The sequence below is a fragment of the Staurois parvus genome, unplaced genomic scaffold, assembly GCF_062004578.1.
Source record: "Staurois parvus isolate SC_StPar_1 unplaced genomic scaffold, SC_StPar_1.0 ptg000232l, whole genome shotgun sequence".
Lineage (NCBI taxonomy): Eukaryota > Metazoa > Chordata > Amphibia > Anura > Ranidae > Staurois > Staurois parvus.
Genome location: NW_028318028.1, coordinates 6,399,502 through 6,413,835, shown reverse-complemented (window position 1 = coordinate 6,413,835; position 14,334 = coordinate 6,399,502). Strand labels below are relative to the sequence as shown.

The window sequence follows — 14,334 nt, the reverse complement described above, 5'->3', positions numbered from 1 at the left end:
AAACATTGTATGTATTTGTTTCCATAAATGGATCCATTTATGGAAACAAATACATACAATGTTTCAACCGCTGTATGGAAGGACAGTCCCAGAACTGTCATAAATAGTCTATTTCTGACAGTTCTATGACATTCCCTCCATACAGCGGTTGAAACAGCTGTATGGAGTGAATGTCCCAGAACTGTCAGAAATAGACTATTTATGACAGTTCTGGGACATTCACTCCATACAGCGGTTGAAACATTGTATCTATTTTTTTCCATAAATGACATTCTGCAGATACACTTAGAGGAGCGCTGCAGATACACTTTTTGCCGGCTTGGAATTAATCTTATTTTCATCCTACTTCTTCTTCTTCATCCTCATCCTCATAAGAAGAAAAAGAAGAAGTAGGATGAAAATAAGAATAATTCCAAGCCGGCAAAAAGTGTATCTGCAGCGCTCCTCTAAGTGTATCTGCAGAATGTCATTTATGGAAAAAAATAGATACAATGTTTCAACCGCTGTATGGAGTGAATGTCCCAGAACTGTCAGAAATAGTCTATTTCTGACAGTTCTGGGACATTCACTCCATACAGCTGTTTCAACCGCTGTATGGAGGGAATGTCATAGAACTGTCAGAAATAGACTATTTATGACAGTTCTGGGACTGTCCTTCCATACAGCGGTTGAAACATTGTATGTATTTGTTTCCATAAATGGATCCATTTATGGAAACAAATACATACAATGTTTCAACCGCTGTATGGAAGGACAGTCCCAGAACTGTCATTAATAGTCTATTTCTGACAGTTCCATGACATTCCCTCCATACAGCGGTTTCCGGCAAAAAGTGTATGTGCAGAGTTCCTCTATTCTGCAGATACACTTAGAGGAGCTCTGCAGATACACTTAGAGGAGCTCTGCACATACACTTTTTGCCGGCTTGGAATTATTCTTATTTTCATCCTACTTCTTCTTCTTCTTCTTCATCCTCATCCTCATCCTCTTCTTCTTCTTCTGAGGATGAGGATGAGGATGAAGAAGAAGAAGAAGAAGAAGAAGTAGGATGAAAATAAAATTAATTCCAAGCCGGCAAAAAGTGTATGTGCAGAGCTCCTCTAAGTGTATCTGCAGAATAGAGGAACTCTGCACATACACTTTTTGCCGGCTTGCAATTATTCTTATTTTCATCCTACTTCTTCTTCTTCTTCTTCATCCTCTTCTTCTTCTTCTGAGGATGAGGATAAAGAAGAAGAAGAAGAAGAAGAAGTAGGATGAAAATAAGATTAATTCCAAACAGGCAAAAAGTGTATGTGCAGAGCTCCTCTAAGTGTATCTGCAGAATAGAGGAACTCTGCACATACACTTTTTGCCGGCTTGGAATTATTCTTCTTTTCATCCTACTTCTTCTTCTTCTTCATCTTCATCCTCAGAAGAAGAGGATGAGGATGAGGATGAAGAAGAAGAAGAAGAAGTAGGATGAAAAGAAGAATAATTCCAAGCCGGAAAAAAGTGTATGTGCAGAGTTCCTCTATTTCTGACAGTTCTCTCACAGCTTCTTCACATGTACAGCGGTTGAAACATATGTATCCTAAATGGAAACTAATAGATACAAATTGTATCTATTAGTTTCCATTTAGGATACAGATGTTTCAACCGCTGTACATGTGAAGAAGCTGTGAGAGAACTGTCAGAAATAGAGGAACTCTGCACATACACTTTTTGCCGGCTTGGAATTATTCTTCTTTTCATCCTACTTCTTCTTCTTCTTCTTCATCCTCATCCTCATCCTCTTCTTCTGAGGATGAAGATGAAGAAGAAGAAGAAGTAGGATGAAAAGAAGAATAATTCCAAGCCGGCAAAAAGTGTATGTGCAGAGTTCCTCTATTTCTGACAGTTCTCTCACAGCTTCTTCACATGAACAGTGGTTGAAACATCTGTATCCTAAATGTAAACTAATAGATACAATGTTTCAACCGCTAAACATGTGTTCCTTCTGTCAGAGAACTGTCAGAAATAGCGGAGCTCACTGCAGGGACACTTTTGCCGGCTGATCGGGAAATGTTCGATTCGCGCACCCGAAGTAGGCAAAATTTCGGTTTCGCCGCGAATCGAATATTTCCTGAAATTCGACTCGAATTCCGGTTCGCCTGGTTCGATTCGCTCATCTCTAGTCAGGAGCTGTGCTGGCCACTCAAGTTGCTAGACATGAATCGGAATGCCAATTGCAAGCCAAGTCTCCTAATCAGTACCTGGCCACACTAATTCTCATTTGGCTGAAAGGGCATAAATTGATATTGATACACTCCAAGTAGAGTGGAGGTTGTTATAGCTGAAAATGTAGGATACTGTAACTCCAAATTAATGCTCATGGTTTTGAAAACGGAAGTCCAGCAAGCTCATATAGGTGTGATGGTCAGGTGTCCACAAGTTGGTCATGTAATGTAGAGTGATTGTGGGCACGAAATGTCATATGTTATAAAATATTCACTGATTAAGTTGCTGGTTAATCCTTCATAAATATGCTTATGTATTAGTGGTATATGAGTGTAGTGCTACTACCTAGGGAGCAGCAGGAAATAATTGGGTCCCTCTACCCATCCCTTGGCTGCCTGCCCTATTACCAGTCACATTACCTCACTGACAAACAGGTTCCAGTCCAGGGTTTCGAATACAGGAAACCCGATACAGAAGACAGCTTCTTGAGAATTGAGAAATTGAGCAGCTACGGGCCCTTTAGCAAAGTAGCACTGGTGATAAGGGAGCAGCCAGGTATCTATGACTCTGTAGGAGCAGTCACAGTACAACTAAAGCATCCTATGACCTCTGTCCCTGGATCAACAGTTCCACAGTACCTGAAACTATAGGCTATGAACCCTTTTCCCAATGTCCAGGCAGTAGCAACTGCCCAGCTTTTCTGCAACACTCTTCACCAGCTCAGTTTCCACAGGTTTTTCTTCCACGGACCCCACACCCATAGGATATACTGAGGCATAATGCAAATAGCATCCTCCCACACACAGGCCCCATTTTTGGGAAAATCCCAGCGCTGAGAGACAGTCTGACCAGGTCCTCCCAAATATTTATCCTCTGCCAAGCCATACCTTTTGCATCTGCACCTCAGGGGCGGAGCCTGCATAATACTTGCTTATAGGGGACAATGGCAACTCAGCCACAGCATCATCTTGATTTTCTATGCTGACAAAGTATGACTTTGTTTTTTGATACGGAGCTTGAGCTCAGAAGAACATTTTTTGGGGGAAACAACAACTGGGGGGGAAAGATTTCTTCATAATCTCTGTTGTGATTTTTAAAGATAAATTACTTGAGAGAGGTTAGTGTGGGCTTTTTTAAAAAGTTTTTTTTTGCTGTTTGTTAAGAATATGTAAATGCTTTTATGATAATAATAATGTCAGTTTAAATCTTATATGTAGTCATTAAACACAAGTAAAGCACTCCAATGAAATCCCCAAAGTAGTGACAATAAGCAGTGGACTCTGAATTAACATGAAATGTTTTTCTCCCCAGCCCCCCAATACTTACCTGAGCCCCATTGCGATCCAGCGATGTGAATGACAGCCTCGGCTGTTTCGGGTCTCTGCCTCCTCATTGGCTGGGACAGCAAGTGGGAGCCATTGGCTCCTGCTGCTGTCAATTACGGACAGTCAGCTAATGAGGGGAGAGAGGGGACGGGGCAAAGCCATGGCTCTGTGTGTGAATGAACACATGTAGCAGTGGGTGCCCCATAGCATGCTGCTTGCTGTGGGGGCACCCAACAGGAGGGAGGGGCTAGGAGAGCCTGCTGGGGACCTGAGAAGAGGAGAATCCAGGCTACTCTGTGCAAATCCACTGCATGCAGCAGGTAAGTATAGACATGTTTGTTATTTTCCAAAAAAAAAAAAATTTGTTTTACCCTGGAAGCTGCTTGCCTTGTGTGAGTGACAGAGGAACACCTGAACTATCTTCACACATGGATTATTCAGAGCCCAGTACTTATTGTCATCATTTTGGGGTGTTCAATTGGGCGCTTTACTTGTGTTTGATGACTGTTGCTATCCCACTGTCCCAGTGGAATAACTATCTATGCACCTGGCTCTGTACATAATATATGTCAAATTGTTTCAGCTTTTTAACCTTATTTCTGTTTCTCCTGAGTGCTGCCTTGACATCTTTATTTTTTAACCTATATATCAAGGATTAATCATCGGCACAGCAGTTGTGTTAAATACTGTAAAGACCTTTTTAGCATCCAAGTTTCTTCCCATGTTTTGTTTCAGATATTGGCTGAAAAGCATAGTGAGGTGGGAGGAACATGTGTAGAAGGCCTTAAGACGTGTGGCGTGAGTTATGTGCTTTACTGCTGCACGTCTGGCTGATGCTGGAGTTGGTGGTGATGGAGGAAAAGGTGTATCCTGCTGATGATAAGAGGCAAGTGTAGCATGCTTCAGGAGGTCTTGGCCCCCACATCGCATGGACCCCAAATGGTTGGCTGGATTCCTTTAGCCTCTGTCCGAACCATGTGTCAAACATGGGCCCATGTCTGTGAGTATTTCAGGCAAGAAGGGGTTAACTGTGTAGTGACTAGGAGGATGGGAATAAGAGGTCTAGAACCTTTAAGAACTATGAAGTCATGCAAAGTGAGAGGCGCATCACGTGGAGAAGCCATCTTGCTAGAAGCAAGTTTACTGCTGTGGCTGTTGCCATGGAGAGGACTGATACTGTGTCTCCCAAGCTGATACAGTGATTGACCTTGCACTATATCATGGGTCTTGAGTGTATTCTCTACTACCACTGTGCAGCTGTGTAGAACTGTACTGGAGGAAGTGAAGCTGTGGGCCAGATGCTCTGTTTGCAGGACCTTTCTGTTTGAGCCAATGCCTACATGCAAAGTGGCTTAGGAAGTCTCAAAAACCCCTTCCTAGCAGAGTGTGGTAATCGTGTATCAAGTGGTAGAAACCACACTGACTATGACTCCAAACTACTCTGCTGGACCTCCATGGAGTGCATGTACTTTGACGCCCTAAGTGTGCCGAGAGCCACGGTGAGGCAAGTGTAGCCTTGGCTGCTTCCTCCACAGCTATCAGGATTGAGGCTGGCCTATCAGAGTTAAAGACAGAGGACAGCAGCCATCATGACTGGTCATGGAGTTCAGATTCTGTGGTGTCCCGTCTCGTACCTGCTGGAGAGGTCAATGGACTGTTGGATGCTACTGTTGCGAAGTGTGCTACTGTATCCCCTGTTCTATGGGTCAGAGACTCTCTGTGCAGTGCCCCATCATGTGTGTGACTGGGGCTCTTGTCGTGATGGCATATCCTCATTACTATTTCTGATCATGTTGTAATTTCTGTTTGTTTTTTGTTTTTTTGCAATCCAGTGTTCCACTCAAAATGTGGTCATTTTGTGGGTGTTTCTGTTCTGGTACTGATACTCAAGGGCCTCCAAACATGTTGTAGGTAGTTAGGAAATTAGATGCCTTGTTTATGTCCCTTGAAAGCTTGAAGCTGCTCCTTGGATTTGGGCCCCAATATGCCACTATGATGCAAAACAATCTCTCATATGTGATATCCCCATACTTAAGAGGAATAGCAGAATATGTTTTTGAGTTTCCATGGTGTGTGTGAGAAATGTACTATTAATTGACAACTGGGTGTAAATAAAATAAAATTTTATTTTATTTTTTCATTTTCCAAAAAACTTGTGGCAAAAAAATGTGATCCTCAAAAGACCCACCATGCCTCTAATTAAATATGTTGGAGGGTCTACTTTGCAAAATGGGGTCATCTTCTGGGTGAATCTCCTATTATGGTACTTTAGGATCTCATAAAATGTGATAGGTAGTCAGGATATCAAAAGCATTACTTAGAAAATGCAGAAATGAGCGAATAACCATGCCTATTACTAGATGGGGAATCCCGCTCAAGACAGAGGGGACTTTACATGTGCCTAACATGGGAAAAATATATAACACAAACATATATAAAATAATGTATTTATTGGCTCATCCAATTAAAAAGAATCATCTCTCTTAAAAACATATGATATCAAAATCCAGCAGTATCATACAGTCTGTGGATATTATGGTAGTATATATTGAGCTTATAGGATCAACGAGTTTCACTCTTAAGATGAACTCTTTCACTCTTAAGATGAACCACTAGAATCAAAAATAGACACAATAGTAATATACAATATTTATAATATTCACTAATAGCAAGGGGAACCAATATGGTGATGTCATGTTTGGAAACAACCGGAAGACATACAGACGCCATCTTAGAACACCCAGAAGAGGCCACTGGTGCCATCTCAGAGTGCCCGTAGAAACAGTCTGGCATAATCCACAACATAGGATTGCAGCCAAAAAAGCTTAGACTCTGCAAAGGTGCTGGACCAGAAACACCATATTTACTCCATCTAATAAACATCAAGCCAAACTTAAATCCACTAAAAAATACCTGAGAATCCTCAACACAATAAAACATAACAGACCCATTCAAGCCATAATCAATACAACTGACCTATAATTCAAACCAAATGTGCAGACATGGATCACCCATTATCCAGAGTAAAACCCCCACATCTCTGAGACAAATGGGAGAGAGAAGGAAAAAAACCCACATTCCTCAAATCTGCCAAACCTTCAAATTTGTCTATTACCATATAACAAAACAACCAAAGATAAATATTAATCATAATACAGATATATATTAAAAAAAAAATCTATCCTACAAATGGTCTTCAGAGCAGATATTTAATTCCCCGGAATATGACTATAAATCATGCCTTGTTATAAGAAAGGGGAATATCTAAATTTTTCCATTTAAACCTGGTTTCCTACAGGCCTTTAGGCTGTAAATCCATCTACATTCTCTTTGTAGAATTGTATTATCAAAATCTCCACCTCTAGGGTGGGGGTGAATTCTTTCAAGAGCTAAAAACACATGGCTATGGGGTTGTAGTCATGTTCTTTGGCAAAGTGCCTTGCTACCGCGCTTACAAGATCCAATCCACATACATCATTGACATGATCATGAATGCGTTCCCAAAAGCTTTTTTTAGTTTTACCAATATAGAAAGCATTACATGGGCATCTTAGCGAATAAACATATCCAACAGTCTGGCAAGACACAAATTGTCTACTTTTCCATCGTATGCCATTTGGTAAAGTGCTTTCCAAACTTTTTTCCACAAACTTGCAAAACAAACGGGAGTCCCGCAAATGGGTCTCCTCCACGTTGTGTTTCATAGTGACTTTTTACCACCATGTCTTTGATGGATCTATTCTTCTGAACAGTAATCCTGGGAACCTCATCCACAAATTCACTTAAGGCATTGGCATAGTTTAGCTGATGGTGAAGCATTGTCATTATTTTTACAATATTCTCAAACTTATTGTTAAATGTGGTAATAAATGTCGTTTTATGTGGAACATCTCTAGTGACTCCTAAGGGGGTAGTGCTACAGAATGAACGTGGGATGGACCAGCATTTGTATAAGGGGTTAATCCTGCAACTTTTGAAATTTATCCTCACACATATAATTTTTATGTTCAATGGCTCCCACTATGATCAAGTGCAGGGGGTAGTGATAGGGAGCAAGTGTGCCCCATCATATGCCAACCTGCAACTGGGGGGTCCTTCTTTCTCCCTCTCTCCCATTTGTGTCAGAGATGTGGGGGTTTTACTCTGGATAATGGTTGATCCATGTCTGCATATTTAGTTTGAATTATAGGTCAGATGACTTCATCATGGCCTGAATGGGACTGTTGTTTTTTAATGCTTTGAGGATTCCCAGGTATTTTTTGGTGGATTTATTTTTGGCTTGGTGTTTATTTGAAGGAGTAAATGTGGTATTTCCGATCCGAAACCTTTGCAGGTTCTAAGCTATTTTGGCAGGTATCCCATTTTGGGGGGTAATACTGGACTGTTTCTGCAGGTACTCTAAGATGTTGCCTGTGATACTTCCCGCATCTTCTGGGTGTTCTAAGATGGCATCTGTATGGCTTTTGGTTGTTTCTGGAGATGACATCACTGGAAGTGATGCCGATGACGTTGCCATATTGGTTTCCTCTGCTACTGGTGAATATGTAGAGAGTCCCGCTGCCATTTCCATGCCAAATGATGTGGGGGAGGCTCTTTTTAGTGGTACATGGGGGAGGACCAGCTGGTACAATATAAAAAGGAAATATAATGGTGGGATACTTTAAAATCCTGTGGCCTATGCAATCTTGTTAATTACAGTTGATGGTTTGGTGAGTAATGCAGGCTGCAGACTTTGCCCAACATGGTTTTATTGCTTGCTATATTTGGTGATATTGTCTTTAAGTTCTTGGGGTATTAATGTTTATATCCTTTTAATGATACATATTGATTTAATGCTCTTGGATAACACCTAGGGAGTTGGTTTGGAATGGTCGTGCCATATTATTGTTTATATTGTTGCCTGTGTCTGGTTTGGTTTCCAGCCCTGACTCCTTATCAGTCCTCCTATGGATTGCTTTATATGCTGGAGATTTCATCTTCATTTGAACACATGGTTAGAGAGAGAGTTTTTAGAGTAAGTGGGATATTAGTGTTTTTTCTTCTACCATCCCCCATTTTGTCTTTGCCATTTTTTTTATACTTGTATGTTTGAAATATAATTTTGTTTTTTGATGTTGTATATTACTATTGTATCTCTTATTTATTCTAGCAGTTCACCTCAAGCGTGCATCCTGAGGAAGCAAATACAGCAAAACTTTTTGATCCTATACATTCATTATATAACTTTCTAACTTTCTGGGCCCCATAAACCAGTACTAGGGCATAGATTTTTGAGAGGCTGTAATGGCAGTGATCTAGCATTCTCATGTAAAATATCTCCAGTCTTTGCTGTCTTTTGTACCATATGTTCAATTTTTAACCACACCTCAGTTATATCCGAAGTCTCTAACCATCTCCTATAGTATGAACAACATCAGCCACTACTCAGTGTGCTGGTTTCATTCCAAAATATCACTGAAACAGAACACTAAAGGCAAACACTAAAGACAAATCTGCACCATGATTCAATGTAACATAATTTTTTTTTAAATTTTATTATAGTGTAAAACCCAGTTGGGCCCATAAAAAGATCTAAAAAATATACATATATCCCACAGAATGCATTCATCATTCCCTTGTACTCTGTATATATACAGTCATGGCCAAAAATATTGGCACTCCTGCATCTCTGTCAGATAATGCACCACGTTGCCCAGAAAATTGTTGCAATTGCAAATGTTTAGGCATTCTCATGTTTATTTATTTTGTTTTGTTATTGGTGTGACAAAAAACTAAATCTGACACATTTCACACAAAACCCCAAAAATGGACTGGGCAAAATTATTGGTACCTTCTCAAAATTGTAAGAAGTAATTGCATTTCAAGTTTGTGATGTTCCTGGTATTTGTAATTAAACTCACTTGTATCAATTAACAGGTGCTAACAATATAGAAATCACACTGGCAACCAGTTAAAATGGTGAAAAATTGACTCAACCTTTCTTTTGTGTGTCTTTGTGTGCCATACGGAGAACAGAGAAAAGAAAGAGCAGCAGATAATTGTCTGAGGATTTGAGAAACAAATTGTGGAAAAGCATGGACAATCTCAAGCTTACAAGTCCATTTTCGGAGATCTTAATGTTCCTGTGTCCACTGTGCACAACATTGTTAAAACGTTTACAGCCCATGACACTGTGGCTAATCTCCCTGGACATGGACAAAAGAGAAAAAAATTATCAAAGAATGCAACAAAGACTTGTGTGAATGGTGGATACAGAACCTCGATCAACTTTCAGACAAGTTTAAGCTGACCTTCAGGTACTGGGTACAATTGTGTCACCTTACATTATGCATTGCCATCTGAATGAAAAGGGACGCTATGGTAGGAGACCCAGGAGGACCCCACTGCTGGCACAGAAACATAAAAAATCCAGATTGGGGTCTGCCAAAACTTACCTGAGGAAGCCAAAATCCTTTTGGGAGAATGTGCTACGGACAGCTTTTTGGTAAAGACCATCATTCTATTGCTTTCAGAAAAAGCAATGAGGCCTTTAAATAAAAGAATACAGTCCCTACAGTCAAATATGATGGAGGTTCACTGATGTTTCGGGGTTTCTTTGCTGCACGAGGCACTGGATGTCTTGACATGGTATTATGAAATCTGAAGACTACTAAAGAATTCTTTGGTGCAATGTAGTGCCCAGTGTCAGAAAGTTGGGTCTCCATCAGAGGACATGGGACTTACAGCAGGACAATGACCCAAAGCACACATCAAACAGCACCCAGAAATGGTTTAAGACAAAGTTCTGGAGAGTACTGAACTGGCCAGCAACGAGTCCAGATCTCACTCCCATAGAGAAACTGTGGAGAGATCTCGAAACAGCAGCTGGGAAAACGAACCGTTCCAGTCTGAGAAACCTGGGGAAGTTGGCGAAAGAGTGGTCCACAATTCCATTAGAGAGGTGTAAGAAACCTATTGATGGTTACAGGAAGCAACTGATTTCTATCATTTCTATCCAAGGGGTGTGCTACCAATTTATAAATTAAGCATGCCAATAATTTTGTCCAGTCCATTTTTGGGGTTTTGCGTGGAATGTGTCAGATTTGTCTTTTTGTTTATCCATTTTTTTGTGTCATACCAATACAAACAAAAGCAATAAACATAAGAATGCCTAACCAGTTGTAATTGCAACAATTTTTCTAGGTGAAGTGGTACATTATCTGACAGAAATGCCAATATTTTTGGCCATGACTGTACAATCATAAATTATATAAATAATATAAATATAAAAATAACAACATTTTTCATGTTACATTAAACAGTGATGTGGCTTTTTCCTGGTTTGGATCCTTTTGCTTTTCGTGTTCCATCTCCTGCAATCTCTGACTGTATTTAGTAGTATTACATATACAGAATATTATGTTCAGCCATTTTAACCTCTTCCCGTCCACCCTATAGCAGAAATACTACTACAGGGTGGCACGGGTGTGCAAAATCATGTAGATATACGTGATTTTGTAGTTCCGGGTAGGGACCGCCATTCACGGCCTTGGATGTCAATCACCAGGTCCAGGCCGGTGATTACACGCAGGCACCCGGTGATTGCCGAGTATTACTGACGGGGGGAGAGAACTGTATGTAAACAACGCAGTTCTCTTCCCTGTCAGCTCCTGCATGCTGCTTTGTATGGTCCTGCATAACAGAGCCATACAAAGCAGTGTGCTTACAGTGGAAAGCACAGACAAAGCCTCATAATAAACCACACACAGCACACAGTTAACCCTTTGATCGCCCCAGATGTTAACCCCGTCCTGCCCAGTGCCACTAGTACAGTATCAGTGCATTTTATTAGCACTGATCACTGTATTGGTGTCACTGGGGATGTCAGTGATACCAAGTTAGTTCCCCCCCAGTGTCAGAATGCCCGCCGCAGTCCCATTACCAGTAAAAAAAAAAAAATTCCAGTATATATACTGCCATTTGTAACTTTCACATAAACCAATTAATTTACACGTATTGGGATTTTTTTTTTAGCAATGACATGTAGCAGAATACATTTTGGCCTAAATTTATGATGAAATTTGATTTTTCAAATTTTTTTTACTGGCCATGTTTAATAGCAAAAAATCAAAAAATATTGTTATTTTCTCAAAATTGTCAGCCTTTTTTTTATAGTGCAAAAAAATAAAAAATACTCAGGTGATCAGATACCACCATAAGAAAGCTGTATTTGTGGGAAAAAAGGACATAAATTTCATCTGGGTGTAGCATTGCATGACCGCGCAATTGTCAGTTAAAGTAACGCAGCACCGTATTGCAAAAGATGGCCTGGTCAGGAAAGGGGTAAATCCTCTGGAGGGCAAGTGGTTAATGTTGTCAGGGACCACAGTGGAAGCCCCCTGTATTTAGTGAGTTGAATGCTTATGTAATTTGTTTTGCTTGGAAAATGGTACACAAGTCTAATATAGAATTCATCCATTGTTCTAAAATAAATTATTCTATTATTTATATGTCTACCATTCTATCTTCTCCATCCATTAAATCAGTAATGATTATGCTATTTTATAGCAAAAAAGTAAATAGGGATAAGTATACAAAATTTTGAGATGTAGGTATGCAATAGTAATTATCTTATTTATTATTCCTTTAGAAGCTTTTATATTCCCTCTGACATATGATAATGCTACTCAGTTTGATGGGTTTTTTTTCATGCACCACAGTGCAGTAGCTTCAAGTCATTGTCTATGAGTTCCTATAGTGAGAAATTAATTTCAGCTTGTCCTGTTCCAACCAACGCAAAGCTTTTTAAACATTTGCAAAAAATTTATTGGTTCCTTTTGATCTGTCCTTTGATTCTCATGAGAGTTGCCTTGACATCTTTATTTTTCAAACTATAAATAAGAGGGTTAAGCATTGGTACAGCAGCAGTATTAAACAGAGAAAAAATCTTTGTGGCCTCCAAGTTTCCACCTAGGTCAGGTGTCAGATATTGACTGAATAGCATAGTGTACAGCACTATGACAACTGTAAGGTGGGAGGAACATGTGTAGAAGGCCTTAAGTCGCCCAGAACTAGATCGGATCTTCAGTATGGAAGCTATTATAAAAACATAAGAAGCAATCGTGAGAAGAAATGGGATGAACATCATAGGACCCATGACTTCTATGAAAAACAGAGTTTCCACAAGTTTAGTGTCATTGCAAGTAATCTTGGTCATTGGGACAATATCACAAAAGAAGTGATTGATTTCATTAGTTTTATAGCAAGAAAATCCGTATACTACGCTGACTGGGGGAAGGACTTCCATAAAGGCAAACAACCAGCAGAAAGCAGCCAACAAAACACACGTTCTTTTATTCATAATAATGTGATAATGTAAACGTTTACAGATGGCCACATATCGATCATAACTCATGGCTGTCAGTATAACCAGCTCAAGAATCTGTAGTGAGCCAAACATATAGGTCTCTGCCATGCAGGTAAAAAAGGAGACCATCTTATGACCTGTGATAAAATGCGTGAAGATCCTGTGCTGAGACACGGTAGTACAAGAAATGTCTACTACAGACAGGTTTCCCAGGAAGAAATACATGGGAGTATGAAGCTGGGGGTCTCGGCAAGCAACAAGAATGGTTAGGTTACCACACAGGGTGATGAGATAAATGATGAGGACCACAAGGAAGATGAGAAGCTGAATGTGTGGGTCATCTGATATCCCTTTAATGATGAAATAGTCTATAAATGTGTGATTTACGTACATATTTCAGGCAAACGTTTGGAACCTGAAAAACATAAAACAATCAAAATGTGATACCTGTACAGGGTTGGTATAATTCTGAAGCTGAACTCTGGGTAAACTGCTAAATACACAAACAAAAGACAACATATGAGAACTGTCGTACCTGGCAAAAGATTTGTATTTCTGTTCATCCAGTCCTGAGATTTATATATCAATACAACACTTTGCAGCACTATCTGGCAGAGAAGGAGACCTAAATTTCTTTTATTGGAGTTTAATCATGCTTCATCTATCCTTTAATTGGACAGTGAAAGAAGAAGCAGCAGACTGATGAGCTCATATCTCTCTCCATCTGTCTTAAGAGCATGTTCCTTGTTACTGAAACACAACAGATTGGCTGCTTGTCCTGCTTTTTCCTCTCCCAGTCTGAGATTTCCTGTAAAATGGATTTCAAGAGGCTGATACCAGATCAAATTCAGTTACTCATATACTCAGGGGCGGACTGACCATTTGGAAACTTGGGCACTGCCCGAGGGCCCGGGGTCAGTAGGGGGCCCCATGAGATGCCCCTGGTACCTTTTTCATAGGCTTTTTTGAGTTTGGGCAAGGACACAGGGGCCCCATGATCCCCTGTACCCCGGGGGCCTCATGAGTTGTAAGTCCGCCCCTGCATATACTGCTTGCAATAAAAAGAAAACACATTTTATGATGTATTAAAGAATATAGAGCTTATATTCTGTGTGTTTTTTAATATCTGCTTAGAGTTTAGCTTTAGGAAGACCGAATTTATTTTTTGCCTATCCCCAGGTAAGCAAATTTGAATGTGCCTCCCAGTACATATGATGTAATGTTGTACTTGATGACCTGCCATACCAAAGGTCCTGTTTCCAGGCTTGCTGTTTGAGTAGGATGAAATAACAGAATTCGAACCATATCCAATTCGAAACATATATTCTTATAGTATGACTGATCATCTTTTCCAACAGCTCCAGCAGGTTTCAGCAAGTTTCCATTGGTCTGTAAGAGTAGAAGTCATTTTAAACTTGACATTTAAAGGCTAAGTTACCCTTTTTGAAAAACAAACAAATAAAC

General features: G+C 40.0%; 1 protein-coding gene across 1 annotated transcript; it reads right to left on the bottom strand.

Moving 5' to 3' along the window:
* Window positions 1–12,327: 12,327 nt before the first annotated feature.
* On the bottom strand, window positions 12,328–13,263 carry LOC149460298 (olfactory receptor 5AR1-like). Its single transcript, XM_089679899.1, has one exon. The coding sequence runs from the start codon at window positions 13,261–13,263 to the stop codon at window positions 12,328–12,330; it is 936 nt and encodes a 311-aa protein (XP_089536025.1).
* Between the last annotated feature and the right edge of the window lie 1,071 nt (window positions 13,264–14,334).